The following is a 19,188-nucleotide window of genomic DNA, read 5'->3' as shown; positions in this document are numbered from 1 at the left end:
GTGACATCCTCCAGAGGAAATGCACAGAGACGGGAAGTTCAGACGCTTTCATAACAGCCTTATTGAGGAGGTTGGCATTTGACGCGTCACATTCCAATCTCTACTATCAGCCTTACACTCTGACCTCTAGCATGCATCAGGTTGGCCATGTTTCACAAAGGAGCCCTATGGGGCCTCAGCTGAGGAGATTCTGCTTGTCTCTTGATTTGGATGTCCAGACTGGTGGTATGTAAACAGATTTCCCCTCTCTAGTTAAATATTTAGATGAACCCCAACCAACTGCATTTTTATTCTTTGAATTACACCCAACAGGTGCAATAGTGCTTGTCCAGGTTTGATGGTGTGCTGTACTAAAGAAGTGAGGTTCTGACGTGAAGCTTTAGAAAAGAGGAGACCATCAAAGGCCTTTCCTGCAGAGACAGAAAGCCCAGTGTCTCAGAGTTTCTTGGCCAACGGTAGCAATCTCCTCGCCGACCCTGCACGGCAGTATTTATAGAGCACTGCAGATGAGTCATTTGGCCGAGAGCCCACTCTTCATCAACCAGATTTACAGGTCCCCCACTTTGGGGAGGGCTGCCTGATTTATGACCCTCCCTCCACCACCAGCTCCCACTTGTCTCACTTCGTTCAGAAAAGAGCAGACACACCATCTTGCCTTCGGCTTCACTCGCCTCTCTCTGTCCTGCACAGTTCTCAGAAATTTGTTTTCCCTGCTCTTTCAGCTCCTTTAACAGAAGTTTTGAGAGTGAAATGCTTCCCAAGGGGCAGACAGACAGACTGTAGCCTCAGCTTGACCTCGCTTCTGCTGATGATTTAGTTTTTTTGACCTGCTTTTAACTTAACAAAATGAAATTGTAGGCAAAAAAAAAAAAAGAAGTTACTTGAGGTAGAGGAGAACTATGAGGAACAGTAGGGTGTGTTTTAGCAGAGATGGGAGGAGATAGAGCTGTGAGCAGGAACAGATGAAGAAGAGACGACTGGGGGCTGGTGGTCAGCAGCGATACTGTGGCGTTTGCTCCCTCAACCTTAAATCGAGAAGGGGGCACATCTTCCTATGCTCCCGATGGATCTTAACTCCAACCCAGGTCTGTCTTTCTGCATGGCCACACAGAATACTAACACAGCCGTATCTGGTTTGGACTGCTGCAGCAGACTGGATGATGGGTGATTTGCTTTGTCTTTTAAGCTTCAGTTTCTCAGACTGCTTAGTTAGACACTGAGATTTTTGCATTTAAGTTGCAATATACTGTTTGCAATGAGCATTTTTATCACCTGGCACAGAAAATGTAAAAGTGGGTAATGTGTTTGCTTTTGTGTGTGTGCTTGTGTGTCTGTGTTATTATAATAGCTCATGAATTAGTGGATGGATTTTATTGAAACATGCAGAAAATAATAGCTGAATGTACATGTAAAGGTAACTTTTTAAAATGAATTTAGTTCAAGATGGCTGCTACAGCCAGTTGATTTAAATGAAACTTAGAAATCTCACTCAGCTTTACAGATATTGGGACTAAAACCTAGTGTGTCCAGGTGAAAATAAAATATACTTAAATATAATGATATTTAATATATTAATTTGTGAAATTGTAAGAAAATCTATTGTTAATTCATTCATCATTCATTCATTAAACCTTCATTTAAACAGATAAGTCACATTGAGTCTCAAAGACTCATTTACAAGTGAGACCTGTATGGACTACCTAAGTTGTACTTATGTGTGCTAATTTGAGACCACGTAAGTTGTACTTGCTATGTACTAGTTTTATGCTTGAATAATACTGTATATTCATATTTTATTTTAATTGTATTTATAATGTCTTTGCTTAGTACTAGTTTTGTTGTGGTATTATGGTGGTAGCTGAGAGTAATTCACAACATATACTCCCAAGTGCTTAAAACTAGTCTGTAAGCAAACTATTTCATGAACTACTGGATGCATTTTAATTCAATTTAACTGTTAAAAAATAATAAGCTTTAGGGTCAACAAATACCAAGATGGCTACCACAGCTAACTGGCTTTAGCCAACACAAAAATAACCATAATTTTGTGAATTGGGCTTAAACTTTCCTTTTTGATAAAACCTATAATTAGGGTTGGCTTGTTATGTTGCCATAGGCTTAGACTACTAGAGGACAAACTGACCTCATTCCCTTAAATTAATTATTAAAATTGAATAGTTTTCGTTTGACACTATTTCTATCTTAAGATGTGATTCTTGACCTGCCATTGTGTATCTGTTCCTACCAAACTCAGCTGGTTGAAGCAGATGGCCACTGGTTCTGCTAAAGGTTTCTTTCTCATGAGGGAGTTTTCCTTTTCCAATGTTGGCTTTGTGTTTGCTCAAGATGAGAGTTCTGTGATGGAGTTAAAGTCAAAGCAGTCGGCTCCTCAGATAAATAGTGTTAACTTGTTATTTTTTATTTATAAATGTTTCTGTTCAGTGCCCTGAGATGACTTCTGTTGTGACTTGGTGCTATATAAATAAACTGAATTGAATTGTGCAGATACTGAGATGTGGTAGTAGCTAGGAATGATTTGCAACATTTACTCTGAGTGTGACGTTGCAATGTTGTATGGGATTATAAACAACATTACTTTTGAGGTTTGACCAAAATGGCTACAATGTCCATCTTTTTTCCTACATAAGATGATCTTTGTCTGAAACTCTGACATGGAAGGTGGCAGGTGATATGCATTTTTTCAAGGAATAACATACCTTTAATTTAGATACATTTTTGCTATTTTTTTTTGTCAAATTTAGTCTTTTTTGTTTATTTTTTCATCTGCAAATGTGTTTACTGACACATCATCTGTTGATGAATTAAATTTAAACACTGATATTAAAGCCATTCAAATTGTATGAAAGACAGATGTCACTTAATGAGTACTTAATTTTATTGTACATCCCTGTTAAAACCACACAGTGATGTTGTGACATCATCAATAAAATACAATGTTCTACTTTTGTTGTATTAAAGGTTGCTTTACAATGTGACGCCTCAAATCAACAGTAAAGAAAATGTTCACAAGCCTGTGCACCCCAGTGTCAAAGAGGTTGGTTATTTCTAGGAATGTACTGTAGCTTCAAAAATGTTGCCAGAGTAAGAAAAACTGTGTTCTCTAACTGACCATTCTCACGACCGGCTCAAATTTCACTTTGCTTGGCTGCAAGAGGCAGATATCAAGATAGACTGCTGAATTCATAGCTTCCAGTCTGCTGGTAAATCCATCCGAGTGGTGATGTTCTCATGCAAAAACAAAAAAACCTTTAGCAAGAGATGGGAGGGAACAACAAGCAGACATAATGATCCATAGGCAGAATGTTAGAGCAGAAGCTGTTGATGAAGATGAGGAAAGTAGGGAGAGTAAGAAATAAAACAAATTAAAATTGCTTGTGGAGAGAAAAACTTTTTTTGTAATTTAAAACAAATAAAAACCCTGAGTGACTGTTTAAATCTATATTTTTGTATATTATAGAATTTTTTTTTCGCATCAAGCGAGTTTATTCATGCCATCCTGTTACCATTAATAAGCTAAAACCTGAACGTCAGACCATTGCTGCTGCTGTAAAGATTCAAATTAAATATATCAGAAGAAAAATGGTCTGTACGTTTAAATATGTTGTTTTTTTATGTGTTTGTAAAGCTCTAGCAGAGCTAGCAGTAGCAGATTTAGAGACTGAAATATTTTTTTCTTATTTTGGGATAAAAGTGGGGGGGCATGTCTTTGTGTTGTTGCAGTACCATTTAAGCTAGTGGTCATTCCAGTGGTGTTTTTCTGCTGATCTGCACATTTCTTTCCACCTGGGCATCGTTTGGGCATATATCTTCAAACACATAGCACAAGAAACATCATTAAGGAGCCCCTTTTGCTGTCCTTGATGTCTTACAAAGGAAAATGTACGAATTTCCCTGCCATATATTTTGCATAATGTTCTTTACCAAGACGCTTTAGATAGACCTTTCCAACCTCCTTCCCTCTCATGTTTCATGTTGTAAGAGCACATCTCCAGCAGGACATGTCCCACATATAGTTCATGTGTAAGCAGCCACCACAGAAACACTTTGAAACAAATTGTACACAGTTATCTGAACACTTAAAGTGTACCATGTGAAAATAGTTCAGCAGAGTTTAAACAAAACCCATGTCTCTATGGTAATTTACTACAAAAATGTGAGCATGCTTTAATAAATAGTTTTTTCCAGCTTCAAGACTCTTGTTAGATCCCAAAGAATGACTAAACATATTCTCCAGCAAACGCTTACCATCAGCATTTCTGTCTCCACTACATCACTAGCAATAGCATTCATCGACCGTGCACACACACCCCTCACTCCGCACTGCAGCATTTTGTTCAGTTTTGTCAGAAAAAACTGCTTATCTTGCTGAAAATTCAAGGCTGCCTAAATAGCCAATAAAAAAGTTGTTTTTGGACTGTTTGCCACTGTGGCTGTAGAAATACTCCCTAATTTCTATGCTTCATGCTCCTCCTCACTACTCGCCATATAATAAAAGTCTAACAGGTGTAATGCTCATAAAGTAGGTGATGACTGATGAATGCAAACTTGATTTATCGCTACTTTTAATCAAAATAATGTTCTCCAATGACAGCCCAGACCTATAAAGCAACTAAGAAAATAAAAATACTGATAGCAGGTATATTAGTTCAGGCTGGTGAACCTAAAGCAAAGTTACTTCTGTCTTTTCAGGCAGTGGGAAAAAGTCGGTGTGAAGCTAAGCTTACATTAGTCACAACAGACTGGAAGTCAGGCTCCTGTCTGAGAGGTTCAAAGGACTTCTCAAAGGCAAGGCTGACACAGCCTACCAATTTGTGCAAGTGTGCATCTGCCCTGAAGCCCTCATGGGTGCTGAAGGTGATATTAGAAGGCATTATTAGGTGAGGCTGTCAAGTTAGCTCATTGTTCTATTCTCTGGGGTGAAGGGGAAAAATGGTTCTCTACTTTTTCCACATAGAAGAATGATTGATGAGCTCTGTCTCACACATTGTGCATCTGAACATTCAGGAAGCAAAATGTCATTAAAAATATAACGCACAGAAAGAATGTCGTGGATACTATCACTCTGTCTCACTTTTTTGGCTATAATTCAGTCAGTTTCTCAGATATTGTGCTACATTTTTAGTGTGGTTGTGGTAAGAAATCAGTCTAATACACTCCAAGCACAACTTATTGCACAAGCTCTGTGCTGGAGTCTTCAGAAGACAACCTTGTTTGTTTGTCAACAAAATTACATAGAAATGAGCTAACTTTTTTATCTCAAAGAAATCACTGGATAAGCATCTAGACCTGATCAACTTTTGGAATCAGTCCCATTCAAGATGGCTGCCACAGTTAGTAGACATGAGCAAACTCAAAAATGACTATAACCCAGTCAATTTTTTATGTTTTAGACTAAAGTTTAATGTTGTAGTGGCCAAAAAACATTTCTAACACATACTCTGAAAGTGACATCTCGAGATATCGTAACTTTTTTATATGTCAAACCAGCATCTTGGGAAATCATTTGCTTGGGTTTTTCAAGCAGCACAGCAATACATTTCAGGCATGCACTCAAATACAGATTTACACTGGTGATTTGTCAGAGTGACTTTAGTGTGTCACTTTGGGAATATGCTTATTTTTCAGACATATACTCTGAACAAGGCAAGAAAATGCTAACTTTTTTTTCGCAGCCCATGTAAGTGTTCAGAAACTGCTAGTTTGACACCAAACAGTTATTTTGTTGTTTTTCTTCCTTTTACTATTTTTTGTGGTTATATCAGACTTAAAATATGAGGGTTATCTTCAGGGAGCTTTTTTGAAGAACAACTTAAATGTTTCCTGTTGATCTTTTTGGTCTACAGCTTTCCAGAAGCTTCGTTTGTTGCCTCGGTCGCTGATGTAATGTTTCTACCCCCTCAGCTCTGTGTGCATTGTTAACGTGACAACAGCTGTCAATCATCAAAAGTCAACACTCAAGACATTTAGTTGGGATGGTATTGCTCAAGTCAATAGTTATGGAAGGCATCAGAGCTTTAAAGTTTCCAGCTGTTCTGAGAATTTGACAAACCTCAGATTGGTGCTTGAGTTTAGTCTATTCCATCTAATTTTTACTCGTCATCGCCACAAAAATAAGTAATATCCCCAAATATATAGTATTTTCTGTTTAATGGCTGTGAATTTCTTTAAATGTCATTTTTATTTTTATTTTTTGACACAATATTTTTTACAGCTCTTTTACAGGTCATGACAGATTCTATTTGTAATTATGTATAATACAATTACTCCCCTGAAACAAATCTAAAATTGAGTTCTAGTTTATGAAAACCTTGTTTAAGATATTTAAAACACAAGACCTCACCAACACGATAAACAGGGTTTTATTCTAGCTGTCTTTAAAATTCAAGAGGAACATTGCTAGGAAATTTGTCTGCTTTTTTATTTCCTAGTTGTTGTTGGGGTTTTTTCCACTCATTTAGGTTTTGATTTGTTTGTAGATTTGTTAAGACTATGGCTTTATTTTCACTTTGAAGCTGCTTCTTAAATTCTTTATTTTTGCATTTTCTTGGTTTTCCTTTTTCCTTAGTTTTTCTTTTGGTATCACCCACCACTATGAAGACAGGCGTTGTTTTATTTGACTGTGTGCATGTTCATTTTCCTGTTTGTCTATTAAAATATATCAAGAACCACAAGATGTATTTTAATGAAGCTCTCAGAAATTAATTATTGAATATATTGACAACTAATTAACTGTTGTTAACCCATTTCAAAATGTCTACTACTGCTACAATGTTCAGCTTTAGCAAACACAAAACTGGCTATAAATCAGCCATATTACAGTCATTGAGCTAAAACTTGGCAAGGAAATAACTTGGAGTCATCCTGAACCTCTGCTCTGAGCATTAACTGATCATGTGGGATATTTTTTTTTAAGATTTTGGCATGCAAGGCCATCTGCAATATGCATTCCTTCAAGGACTGTTTGATTTCTCACCAGGATTCAGTTCTAATATCGATCCCTTTAGTGTTTACGTTCTTCATCACCTGCAGCATTTATTATCCTGTCTTTTCCTCACATACTGTTTTTTATTTTTATTTTATTTAGACGTGTTTCTTCTTGGGCGGCATTGGGGCTCAGTTGGTAGAGCTGCCGCCTCTCAGCGAGAAGGTTGTTGACTTGAATTGGCTTTTCAGGATGGAGTTTGCATGTTCTCTCTGTGATGCGTGGGTTTTCTCTGGGTACTTTGGTTTCCTCCCACAGACCAAAAACATGCATGTTAGGCTGATTGACAACTCTAAATTGTCCCTAGTGAGATAGTGAATGGTTTTTTTGTCCCATTTGTCTCTATATGTCCTTGTGATGAACTGGAGACCTGTCCAGGGTGTCCCCCACCTCTCATAGTGACTGCTGGATATGGGTACCAGTGATCCCCATGACCCAGAAATGAAGAAGTGGGTAAAAAGATAATGGATGTATGGATGGATGGATGTTTTTCTTTTGCTCAAATTAGTTTATCAGTTTTGAAGTCAATGCTTTGGAGAAGTCTTTACTTTCTCTTTTGCCTAAATTACCTATTGTACTGTTTTCCTGTTCTGGTTGCTTCTTCAGAACAATCAGCATTGCGGTTCTTTCCCCAAACCTCATCTAGTTACAATTTTATTGTACTAAACATGCAGTAATGTTATTAAATGTGTTCTAAAAGCCGCAGGTGACTGTACAACTGATTTTAATGATGCCTCTGTACAGTCATTTTCATCATCATGCCAACTTGTGTTACAAGCTGTTGGCTTTAATTCCAGCCTGAGCTGTGGTTCCTTTTTGTAAAGTGGAAATTGATTCCCCTTACATAATGTTATATTTACAGCAGCCCTGGCAGGACATACAGACACAGCTCTTTATTTAGTTGGCATGAAATCAGAACAGAGATGCTTGACAGCCGCATGACTTCACTGAACGGACTGACCCCATGTTTCAGCACTCGTCCTCCTAATGGTTCATGGGAACTGTTCGATCAACTTGTTGCTTTTACTGAGAACCTTTTGCATATAGTTGTGTTTGGTCTTGTAGTCTCATGTAGCTGAGGTATCACATAACCCTTTCAGCATAACATAATACACATAATCTTGAGCTTATGTGAAGATTATATTCCATTTTTTAGTGCCATGATTACCCACTCCCCCTAAGGGCCACCTGTAAATAGAAGAGCTAAACAAACCATGCACTCTTTGACCCACCCCCAACCCACCATTCCTATTTGCTTTGTTTTTCATTCAGCATCAGATGGAAATGGATACTCACAGTAACTCTATGGAGTCTGTGTTCTCCAGATAATGTCTTTGGGGAGTTAGGTGGAGACTAATGTTGTGGTGTCTGTCTTGAGATTTTGTCTATTGACAAGCAAAGACCACCATGACACCAGGAGGACAATTAGTCATCGATATACCTTAACTGGGGGGTGGGGGTGAAATGGGACACTTGTTACCAATGCATGGGAAGATGAAGCTGCACAGGGATGGCCAACATAACTGTAGGCTGTGCAACATTACAAGTTTGAATGCTGTAAATTGTAAGATTTGGTTTAATGTTTTATGTTCGTTTTTTATTTAGTTATTGGACATTTGCTACTATTACAACAAACAAATCATTCGACTTTATGGTCAAGAAGGGCATAAAACATAAACAATACTGAAAATGCTACCTGTCGAGATGGGGTAGAGGTAGGCAGCCGACTTGGGACCTGAAAGCCCCAGTTTCGATCCCCAGCCATTCCCACATGTCGTGGATTCTCTGAGCAAGACACCTAATCCCTAATTGCTTGCCAAGCACTTACATAGCTTCCCATTGATCCACCTGGGTGTATCCTAGGTGCAATGGGATAATTGCAAATAACCAGTTTCACCATTATATGGGAACATACGATGATGACAACACATAGCATTTTACTTTACCTGATACTTTTTTAATACTTTAAGATAGGATATTATAAATGAAAGTGGTTAAATCAATGTGAAGTAGTTGTTAGATCACACTGACTCGTATCTACTGATTGTAATTTATAAAATATTGGAAAAGTTTTCTCAGGGGATTCAAGCTAATAGCTAATCATAGCAGACACATTTCAAGAACAATTTTTTGTCATGCAAAGTGATTAGATCTCAAAGATTTTATAGCAATTCAAGTGAGTGTTTGAGTTTTTTTACAGTGTCACTTTTTATCTAATCGCACAGAAGATGTCTGTGTTGGAACAATTGCAGATATATTTAGAATACTTTATGTGCAACAAATCCACATCAATTGTATCCAGTCAAAGTAAAACCCTGATGCAAAAATAACATTGTACAAAACTAGACCATATAGAGAACTTTTTGAGGTTAAAACTAGACAATATAGAGAACTTTTTGAGGTTTCTATGTTTTCAGATAACAGAAAGCCACTCTGTAAATGGCCCACTTCTGATTAACCATGAGCTTGACTCCTTCATTAGAATTTTCTCCCGATTCTTCAAACTGAAATTTCTCTGGCTACTGTCAATTGCAGGTATGATATTGACTATTCACAACTACTCCATACAGACCAACTTCAACAAATCTACACTTCCCCTCTAATCTAGTTGTGCACGATGTATCGTAACTGCAATGCTGCACTTTTCTAACACAACAATACCTGAAATTTTTCTTTTAAAAGTAAAGTAATTATGGATTGGCCTCCTGTTTCCAAGGTTACTGGATGTATTTCTTTGAAATTTCTTAGCTTTAAATAAAACCCAAAATTCAACATTGTAATAACTGCAATTGTGAAATAGTAAATAAATAATGGCATGCCACTTTTAATCTTTACAAAAAAATTATATAATTTTTAGAATAGTTTATCTAGACAAAAACAAAAATTTGCTAGTTTTTCATATAAATAACCAGCACCACCTTTTAAATCATTAGCCATAAATTTTGCTTAGACATTCTAGAGAAAGTGAAAGCTGTAACAGGAAGAGCCCTGCAGGCTGATAGCTGTACATCAGAATACTGTATGTGAATTACATCCACATTGGGGCACATGTTTTATCAACCCACCTTAGGGGACACCCCTTTCTGAATGGTTTTTAGACAATGCCAAGGTGTCCCGAAATGACTAATGTGTAAGCTATTTCATGTCCCCAAATATAACATAAACAAATGCAAGTGCATAAACACACACACACAACTTGCTTACGTCCACAATGGGGGCTCATGTTTTATCAACCCACTTTAGGGAACACCCCTTTCTGAATGGCTTTGACAATGCAGATCAGTGCACTTGGTTAAAAAAATATTGCTTTTAGCTTCATTTTTACTTACTTTAGCCTTTAGCTTCTGGTTTGCTAATTGTAGATTTTCTTTTGCCTACTGTTCTGCTGATTTTGTTATAGCTATTTTTTAAATAAGTTTAGCTTTTAGCTACTCTTTTGCATTTTTTTAGCTTCTTCACATTTTCAGCTCTTTAATCAGAATCAGTTTATTGTTGCCATGTCAATGAACGAGGTTCACAAACTAGGAATTTGCTTCGACATAAGGTACGAATAGTAATAAAGTAAAATAAAGTAAAAATGAAAAGATTACACAAGACATAAGACCTGTGTACACCCACAAATAAAGTAAAAATGAAAACATAACATAAACATGTGTACACCCATACAATAGAAAACAATGAAAAAGCTTAGAAAACTGTTTTACAGACAATGCATAAACTTAACAGCTGAACAAAAACTTTTTTTTACATCTGTGAAGGAATAAAAACTAAACATTATAATACAGCTAGTTTTTTTAAGTGATGTAATATGTAAATATAATATATGTAACATTGAGATGACACTTTTATGCTCTCGGCAGTTGCAGATGTTAACAAAGCATTGCTGTGTGAATGAGGGTCCCATGTTTGCTTATGGGGTCATGCCCTAAGTCAAACTGTGGTGCTCCTAAAGCTTCAGAGGAATCTCATCTGCCTATTGTTCCCATACAGTCCCTACCTGTGTGTTTGTGCATGTGTGCATGCATGTGTGTGTGCACTCACCAGCTCCCCCCTCTTTTTTCAAACCTCACCTCCCTCCCCCTCCGCCTTTCTCTTTCACACTCTCTCAGCTGTGCTCACTCACTCACTCTGAGCCTAGCCAAAAGCCAACAGAGCAGCTTCCACACTTTTAGGAACTCCCGTCCTCAAGTTAACCCAGGCGGCTGGGGCTCTGTAACCTGATCAGGAGGCTTCTTTTCTGGATTCAGAGCACAGCAGAAACATGGAGGTGGTTCATCAGGCGATTCATAGCTTACCACAGTATGGATTATCTGATTTACTGTCTTCACAAAAAGGTAATACTCAGTTTAAGAAGTGCTACATCTTTGTGTTGCTAAGTTAAGGATGAGATGATGATTGTGAATTAATGTTTAAAACAGACCAATGACGTTTTTATATTTGCTATGTATGAATGAACATGCATTTTGCTGTGTAGCTGCTGCCCAGTCAGTGATTTCCTGTTATGTTGGAGGTATTTATGATGCATGGACTTCAGAGAAGACTATCATTAAACACATTATTAAATTTCAACTTGTCTCTGCTTGCAGCAAACCAGACAAAACTTACAGACTTGAGACTGAGAACAAATGATTTGTGCTCATTTTGTCTCCCTCCTCACTATCACAGGCACACACTGGGACAATTATGACACATGTTTTGTCATTTCAACGAGGTTGTTACTGTGTCTGCATTGTTTTCTGCACCAGCAGCTGCTGCTTCCTCTGCTTTGCGAGCAACACAGTCCAAGTCTGTAAGAGTTTAGCCTTTTTTTTGTTCATTCATTATCATGAATGAATATACAATATTTAGGTCATTTTAACCCTTTGACACCTACTTCAGTTTTTGTTCTAAGTAGATAAAAAATGTTTATGGCTGGACTCTGAATAAAGTTTTCAATTGTCATCAATTTTCCAGCTAAAAAAAACTGATCAAGTTGCCATAGCATGTATGTTGGTGATATTTTGCTTGTCACTGTGAAAGGCAGTCAGTCATTCAATTATATTTGCCTCCACGTGCATGTGTGTTTGTCTGTCATCAAAATATCCCATGAACCACTGTATGTAAGTGGTCACCACTGCTAATAAATTATAGTGAATACAAAAATGATTACAACTCAGTCATTTTAAAGATATTGAGCTAAAATTTGTTGTGGTAGTAGCTGAGAGTCTTTCTCAACACATACCAGTACTCTAGACTCTGACTGTGAGCTTCTTTTAAAACTTTGGACTGAACAATTGCAATCAACCCTGTGTGTTAGCAAAATAGCTTACAAACTGCTGGATAGATTTTAGTTAAATTCTCAAACTAATCACCAGATTTACATCTATAACAGATTAACTTTTGCAGATAGCTCATATAAAATGGCTGCCACAGCTAATTAATTTTAGCCAACACAAAAATGGCTTTTACTTAATTTCAAACATACTGAGGGAAAATCTGATGTGGCTGTAATTGAGGCTATTCTCCAACACATGCTGAGTTCTAACAGATTACACGAGAGGCTGTGTGTAAACAAATAATAAATGGTGAGTTTTTCAGATAAGATCAAATATCAGAGCTTTAATATAACTCTGATATGCACTCCTTCAAGAATTGCTATAGGCTTTTATATTTTATTCCTTTCCAAAGAGATGTGCTTTAATGTTTTTGTGAAACAATCTGACATGCCAGGTTAGGGTTAAATGTGTTAAGAATCTGAGGATAAGGTATATCTCATAGTCTTATTACATATTTGAACACCTTTAACATCTGCATCAGGTTTATATCTAGTTGTTAAATTGTCTGGTTCTACCAGCTCCCTTTAGAAAAGCTAAAGATTGTTCAATTTTTAATAATTCTAATATAGCAAAGCAGTGAACTCGCAATACATTATATGCTTGATAAATATTTTTAAAAAGTATATATTATTTAAATTCATTTTATATTCATGATCAAGTTTATTTGTCAAGTAAAAGCACAGTGAAAAGTTACATTTACAAAAAGAGTATTTGTTGCAGCTTCATGCATGGCATTTATAACCTCCCTCATACAAATAGTTAAAGAAAAAAATACAAACTCCAACTAAAGGAAGACAAATATTTTACATTTGTTTGATATTTTGTATTCTAAGCAGTGAATTTTCAAAATGGAATAATCCAAGACGAGGAACTGTTTGTAAGTTCAAACATTTTGCAGGACTTGAAGGTGCTCAGAGTAATGTTGTTTATTTGCTCAAAACTAAACTGTCCGTTCTGTATTATAAAGTGCGGTGTTTGGGAATGAGGGCACGCTGTGTGCTTTGACATGCATTTCAAAGAGACATGTCAGAGTGAAGTGCATGAGGACTCCAAGTATGTTTGTACAGCACAGTGGAATCCTTTGTTGCACCCCACCTGTTTTGGGTCATTAGTTAAAGTCTTGTCTGCAGCTGGTCGTTTAGGTAAGCCTGCAGTCACAGCTGGAATGACCAGCTGTCTATGGTTTGAAACCATCTCAGATGTAATTATGACATGACATGAGAGAGATCATTTACTGGTGATGCCAGGTTGTCAATGAGGGTCCATCAGATGCATTTGCTCAGAATGTAACATAGAAATTAGCCATTTTGTTTATGCTCAGCTTTGATAATGCTGTAGTGATGATGGTATTTAATTTCTGTGGAAACGGCATGTTAAATGATGAATGCAGATTATGTTTAACTTTGCTTAAACTCTTGAAATTGATGTAGTTTTGTTTCCATTTCTCTTTTTTATTAAACGTTCTTTATTAAGTCTTGGTGAATATAGACTCTCAATCTCAGTTTCTTTTTTGCAAAATGTCCTCTAAAATATGACTACCAATGTAGAGCTGATTGTTAAGTCCTGAACAAAGCCTAAAACTGTATGGCAAAAGGGCTCATGTTGTCTTTTCAGATACAGCTGTCCTCAACGGCTTCAGCTGGTGGACCCCTGCTAGGATTTGTCTCATTTATGTAAATTATGTCTGCACTTTTTTAAGACACAGTGTGAGTTACACCACAGGCAGCCTGAGAATTATATGGTGGCAAACCACAGAAGAATAAATCAAAACAACTTCTATTTTTCAAGACAAACTTATCCACCTGTAATTTTTTTTTTATTATTAGGAGCAAAACTAGTAAGTACCAGAAGTAATAAAATTGCAGGAGAATATGCAGAGTTTATAGAGATTTCTGTGATTATCAGTGAGCTGAACTATGCCAGAATGTCCCACATAATTACCGGTAGTCATATACAGTACATGCAATAAGTGAGTGCTGCATCCCTCCCTCTTTCTTATGACGTGAGGTCAACCGCTGTGGAAATGAAATGAGCATCAACAGGAAATGGCAGCAGGAATGGGGGTGTGCTGTAATGTCCACAACGTGCCATATGATCCTGTTCTACGCTTGATTAACAGCACCACAATTGCAGTTTACAAAAGGAAATGCTATACCTGTCCATGTAAGTAATGGAAGGACTGATTGATTTTAAATGTGGCCAAAGAAGTTCACAGGTGCACAAACACAATGACTGCATGACAATTATTGTAAACAATGCTGGCAGAGGAAAGTGAGTAACTTTCATGTGATAAACAGGGAACTGTTGATAATAAGGGTTAATGTGGACATTGGCTGATTCTCAGAGGTTTGATGGAGACAAAATTTGTTTGTTTTACAGCATTTTAAGCAAATATACTGTATAATTAAGCCCAGAATGCACTTACAGGAAGAAGGTTGGAGTGTGTGAGAAATGTTATTCATATTTGTATAATTTCCTTGAAATGCAAATCTGTAAAAAAAATTAAAAAAAAGATTACAGAGCATATGTTATAATAGCATAATATAAAACTTAAATTCCTGTTAATTATGTTGTAGCTTATCTTCTGTGGCATAAAACCTTTGATTTTCTTGTGATCAACATGGAGAAAAATATTCTGACTGCAAAATATTTAGGTAGCTGCACAAGCTAGCCTGCTGATAAATGAGCTGCGGAAGCTTGAGAGATTTAGGCAGAGGCGTGCATGCTGCAGCCAGCTGCTCAGCTTTGCCTGATGAGTGCTGAATTTCTATTATTGTTAAGAGTGGTGAAAAGAAATTTCATCACCATTCTAATACTTGCATGGAATTTGTATCTTTATCCTTTTTTGTTTGAGAAATGCCAATGAAGTTCACCAGTGCAGACACTGAAGGTCCTGTTTAGAATAAAGCTGTTTACAAAATATGAGCTGTTTTACATTGAACTATAGTACTTAAATACTATATACTATAGTCACTTTAAAATTATTGTATTTGGACACAAACCACCATATGTGTTGAGTAAAGGTGTTGTAAGATGAAATATATGTTGTGTTTGGTAAACAAATGCACAGAAAAGGAGGGGATAAAATGAAAACACACATTTAATTTATCTAACAACCTTGATGCTGGTCTTAGCTGAGAAAAAACATTTGATTACAGATGTCAGTAGCACACATGTGCAACCACACCTGTGGGGTATTTGACACCTATGCTGTGTCAAATCAATAATTTCCCCAAAAATCTCTGCTCTAAGACTTTTGATTTCAGAGATACTGTAATGGGTGCTGTTGTGGTGTAAATGAACGGCCAAACCACAACCAAAAAAAGTTGCATTTCACTTTAAAAAAATGTTGTATAAACAGAGCTCTGGTCTGAGTGGAGATTTTCAGGGGAACCTCCCGCAGAGCTGTCCAAGCTTCACAAGTGACACTTGTCCACTACTGGCATCTGCAGTCAAAAGTTTTTCTGCACCAAGAATAGTTCTAGTAAATGGCAGAGAGCAGTGTTTTTTTGCTTCTCACCCTTTTTCAGCACATAAAAACCAATCAAATGGGGCCAAAGGGATGTTAATATATTAATCAGTTTGGAGTAACTGTGATCATGTACACAGATTTTTATATACTGTATATTTTTACACTTTATATTTTTGCTATTGTTGTGTGTAACTGGGACCCTGTGTACATAATTTCATTCCACCTCATGTACCACATGATGAGAATGACAATAAACTTGACTTGAACTTGAAGTATACACATGCACACTTGCAAGTAGTTATCTGATTGACCAATCCATCTGACCTGTGTAAAAGGTAGTAAGGCTGCAGTATGGAAAAAGGAAAACGGCATAAGTTTCATTAGCTAAGATCAAAACTTTTTTAACAAGGGTCAAAATACCTCTTTCAAAGCCAAAAAGATGGAATGGAGAAATTCAACAATTTTTTTAGCAAACAGGCTGTAAAATATTCTTTGTGAACTTTACCAACAGCAACCAGTGTTTGATTAACATTGCTGTGATAAAATAATATTGTGAATTGACATTATAAGTCAAATTATGCCTTATTTCTGCTTAGTGTTTGAGATAAATTGCAAAAATTGGGAGGTACAGAATTGCTTGCATATTTACCCCAAGTCTGTGATAGCATCTCTGAAATGAATAGTGTGAACATTAAGTGAAAAAAAAAAAACTTTTTTCGGAGCCACACAAAAATTATACAGTAATAATTGTGGATTTGTTAGCAGAGCAAAATAGACAAATCAATTCAGTTTATTTATATAGTGCCTAGTCAAAACAGAAGTTATCTCAGGTCACTGAACAAAAACATTCACATTATAAATTCCAATTAGTAAAGTTTTCCATCTAAGGAAGGAAGAAGATTATTTAAAAAAGCTACATTGTTTTAAGACTTTTATTATTGTGATGTTTTTAAACTAAAGAGTAACATCACACCTATCTTAACCAGTTGTAAAACTGTTGACGACTTCAGTTTTATTTTGTCACTGCTGTGACCAAAACTGCTATAATATGCTTATTCTTTAACAAAAGGTTCAAAGAGTAAATTTTATAATAATCAGTTAATATTACTCAATTTTTGGCACAGTTTTTTTTTTTTAAACAGAAACAACAGTATCCTGCTTTTTTATTACTCAGGCTGTGTGAGTATCTCAACCATTCTGCCAATATACTAAATTACTCAGTTTTTGTTGTTGGGTGTCTGCAATTTACCACAATAAAATTTTAGTTTATTTAGATGTTACAATTTTCCAGGTTTAATGGCATGCTTATGTGGAAAATAATGGTAGGAAAGCTACTGAACTATATTGTTTTGGGTGACTGAAATTTTTAGAATTATTCACATCTGTTTACTTGCTTTCCATGTGATGTTCATGTTTAAAAATAGGTTTGATTTGTAATTAAGGAAATGCCATGTGTCCAATGTTTATCATCTTGATCAAACAAATGCCCTTGACCCAAAATGGAATAAGCGGGTAAAGATAATGGATGGATGGATGGATGGATGGATGGATGGATGGATGGATGGATGGATAAAACAAATGTGGCTCTGTGGAGATGGTGTTTTTGTCCAAAATGGTGATTTATTTTCAGACACATAGCAATTATTTTAGGTTCAGTTGAATTATTATAACATCCAGTCATTAAAATCAGTGTTGGGTTAGCAGGAGGTCAAGCATAAATTACTCATAGAAGTAGTTTTATGAGTTCATTTGCAATAAAAACTAAAAATTTTCATGTTTACAACATTTATATGTTTTTGAATAGAATGTTTTTTTTTACCCATAAAGTGGTCTCATCTTGAGTCTGACAATTGGGATGTCATAGGTTGTTTGGAAGCTAATTATAACCCTTTAGGTTTGTGCAATAGTTTATTGCTAAAATTTGCATTGTGTTGAAAACATTTTCACGGCAGGTCAAAAGTGTGCATATATTTATGCACAATTTTATGTAACATTAATTTTGTTGCATGGCGGTGTGCATGAAACCTGGTGTGCAATACCTTTTTGTGTACACACTGTCAAGGTTGGCCATAAATGATTTCCTGCTGTAGTGTTGTTTTTTTTTAACAAAGATAGATCCACCAATTGCTTTAAGTTATAGTTTTAATAACATTAAAATATTTGTTAATTTCTACTTCCCTCTTTTTGCTATTTCTATAAATTGAGCAGGGGGAGAAAGAGAGCGGATGACCAACAACCATGAGACCTACCTGCTTATGGCCAGCTCCCAGAATGACATGGAAGATTGGGTGAAGACGATACGGAGAGTCATCTGGGCACCTTTCGGTGGAGGTTAGTGTAAACACAACCATTGTTTTTGAGTTAAGGTCTGTGTGAGTAAAGTTTAAATGAACTAGTCTTTATTTTTATTCAATAAGAAGGATTGAGTGGTTCAATTATAGCTTCCTCATGTCCTCAAGTTAATCACCAATTAATTAAAATCAGATGAGTTGAAGGAAATGTAGTGAGACAGGTCGGTTAGCTTCGTTAGCTCCACTACATGTTATAATATCTGGACTAGTTCAAGTACCTGATATTATACTTAATTTAAACGGGTTCTCTCTTTTTCGAGCTACTTGACAGATATGTGACAGAGATCAGTGACGTGAGACGTTAATTTTCTTTGACCCATCAAATGAATGCGGTCATTTATTAACAGAATCAAAGTTTAACATCAAACATTGTACACGTGATTATTCTGATTGAAGCAATAACACAGCTTAATTACAACAGACATTTATGAAAATATCTGGATGATTTACTGGCAAGATAGAAGAGTTTTAAAGATGGGAAATGAAGTTTATCTGGAGAGAAAAGATGTGTGAGGGAAAATGTGTCTGTATAAGAACGGCACTCTCCATTCGAACCCAGTTTCATCTCGGTACGCTTCGGTAGGAAATCGACTCGTTACCTCTCTGAAGATGAATCAGCTGGTACGGAGTTCCATTTAACGCTACCATTTCCAGCGTCTCCGTAGGATGGTTGGGAAACGTCCGGAGTAGTGACGGTACTTCGTTCAACACACGTCACCCCACGGGTGGACTCACATGAGGAGTAAGTCCGTCAGAGGTTCCACTCAGATGTGGAAGATTCCATAATTCCCACGAGACTCGGAAGAACTTCGGATCATGTCTGGAACTTCCTGTTCTCTCCAGCACTTTTCTGTTCGGTTCTGCCCTCCGAACTGAACTGCTCTCCCACCGCACTGGTTGGAACTAGGAAGTGTCGACATTTAAAGAGTTCTGTTTCCGGTTCATTTGGGAAGTCCTGATTGGCTGAAAGAGCTAATCAGGGGTGTGTTTTTTATGACGTAAGAGGTCACTAGAAGTCAGAAAAACAGAAAAATGTTTTGGAACAGA

General features: G+C 36.6%; 1 protein-coding gene across 1 annotated transcript in view; it reads left to right on the top strand.

Moving 5' to 3' along the window:
- arhgap24 (Rho GTPase activating protein 24) overlaps positions 1–19,188 on the top strand; it is an 80,672-nt gene that overhangs the window by 46,052 nt on the left and 15,432 nt on the right. Inside the window, exon 4 of the mRNA XM_037692371.1 lies at positions 17,999–18,121. Within this exon, the coding sequence (XP_037548299.1) occupies positions 17,999–18,121 (123 nt within the window). The remainder of the gene's footprint in view (positions 1–17,998; positions 18,122–19,188) is intronic.

Source organism: Nematolebias whitei, chromosome 18 (genome assembly GCF_014905685.2).
Source record: "Nematolebias whitei isolate Nwh7 chromosome 18, NemWhi1, whole genome shotgun sequence".
Taxonomy (NCBI): Eukaryota; Metazoa; Chordata; class Actinopteri; order Cyprinodontiformes; family Rivulidae; genus Nematolebias; species Nematolebias whitei.
Note: the sequence above shows the minus strand (reverse complement) of the source record. Positions and strands in the feature narration are given on the sequence as shown.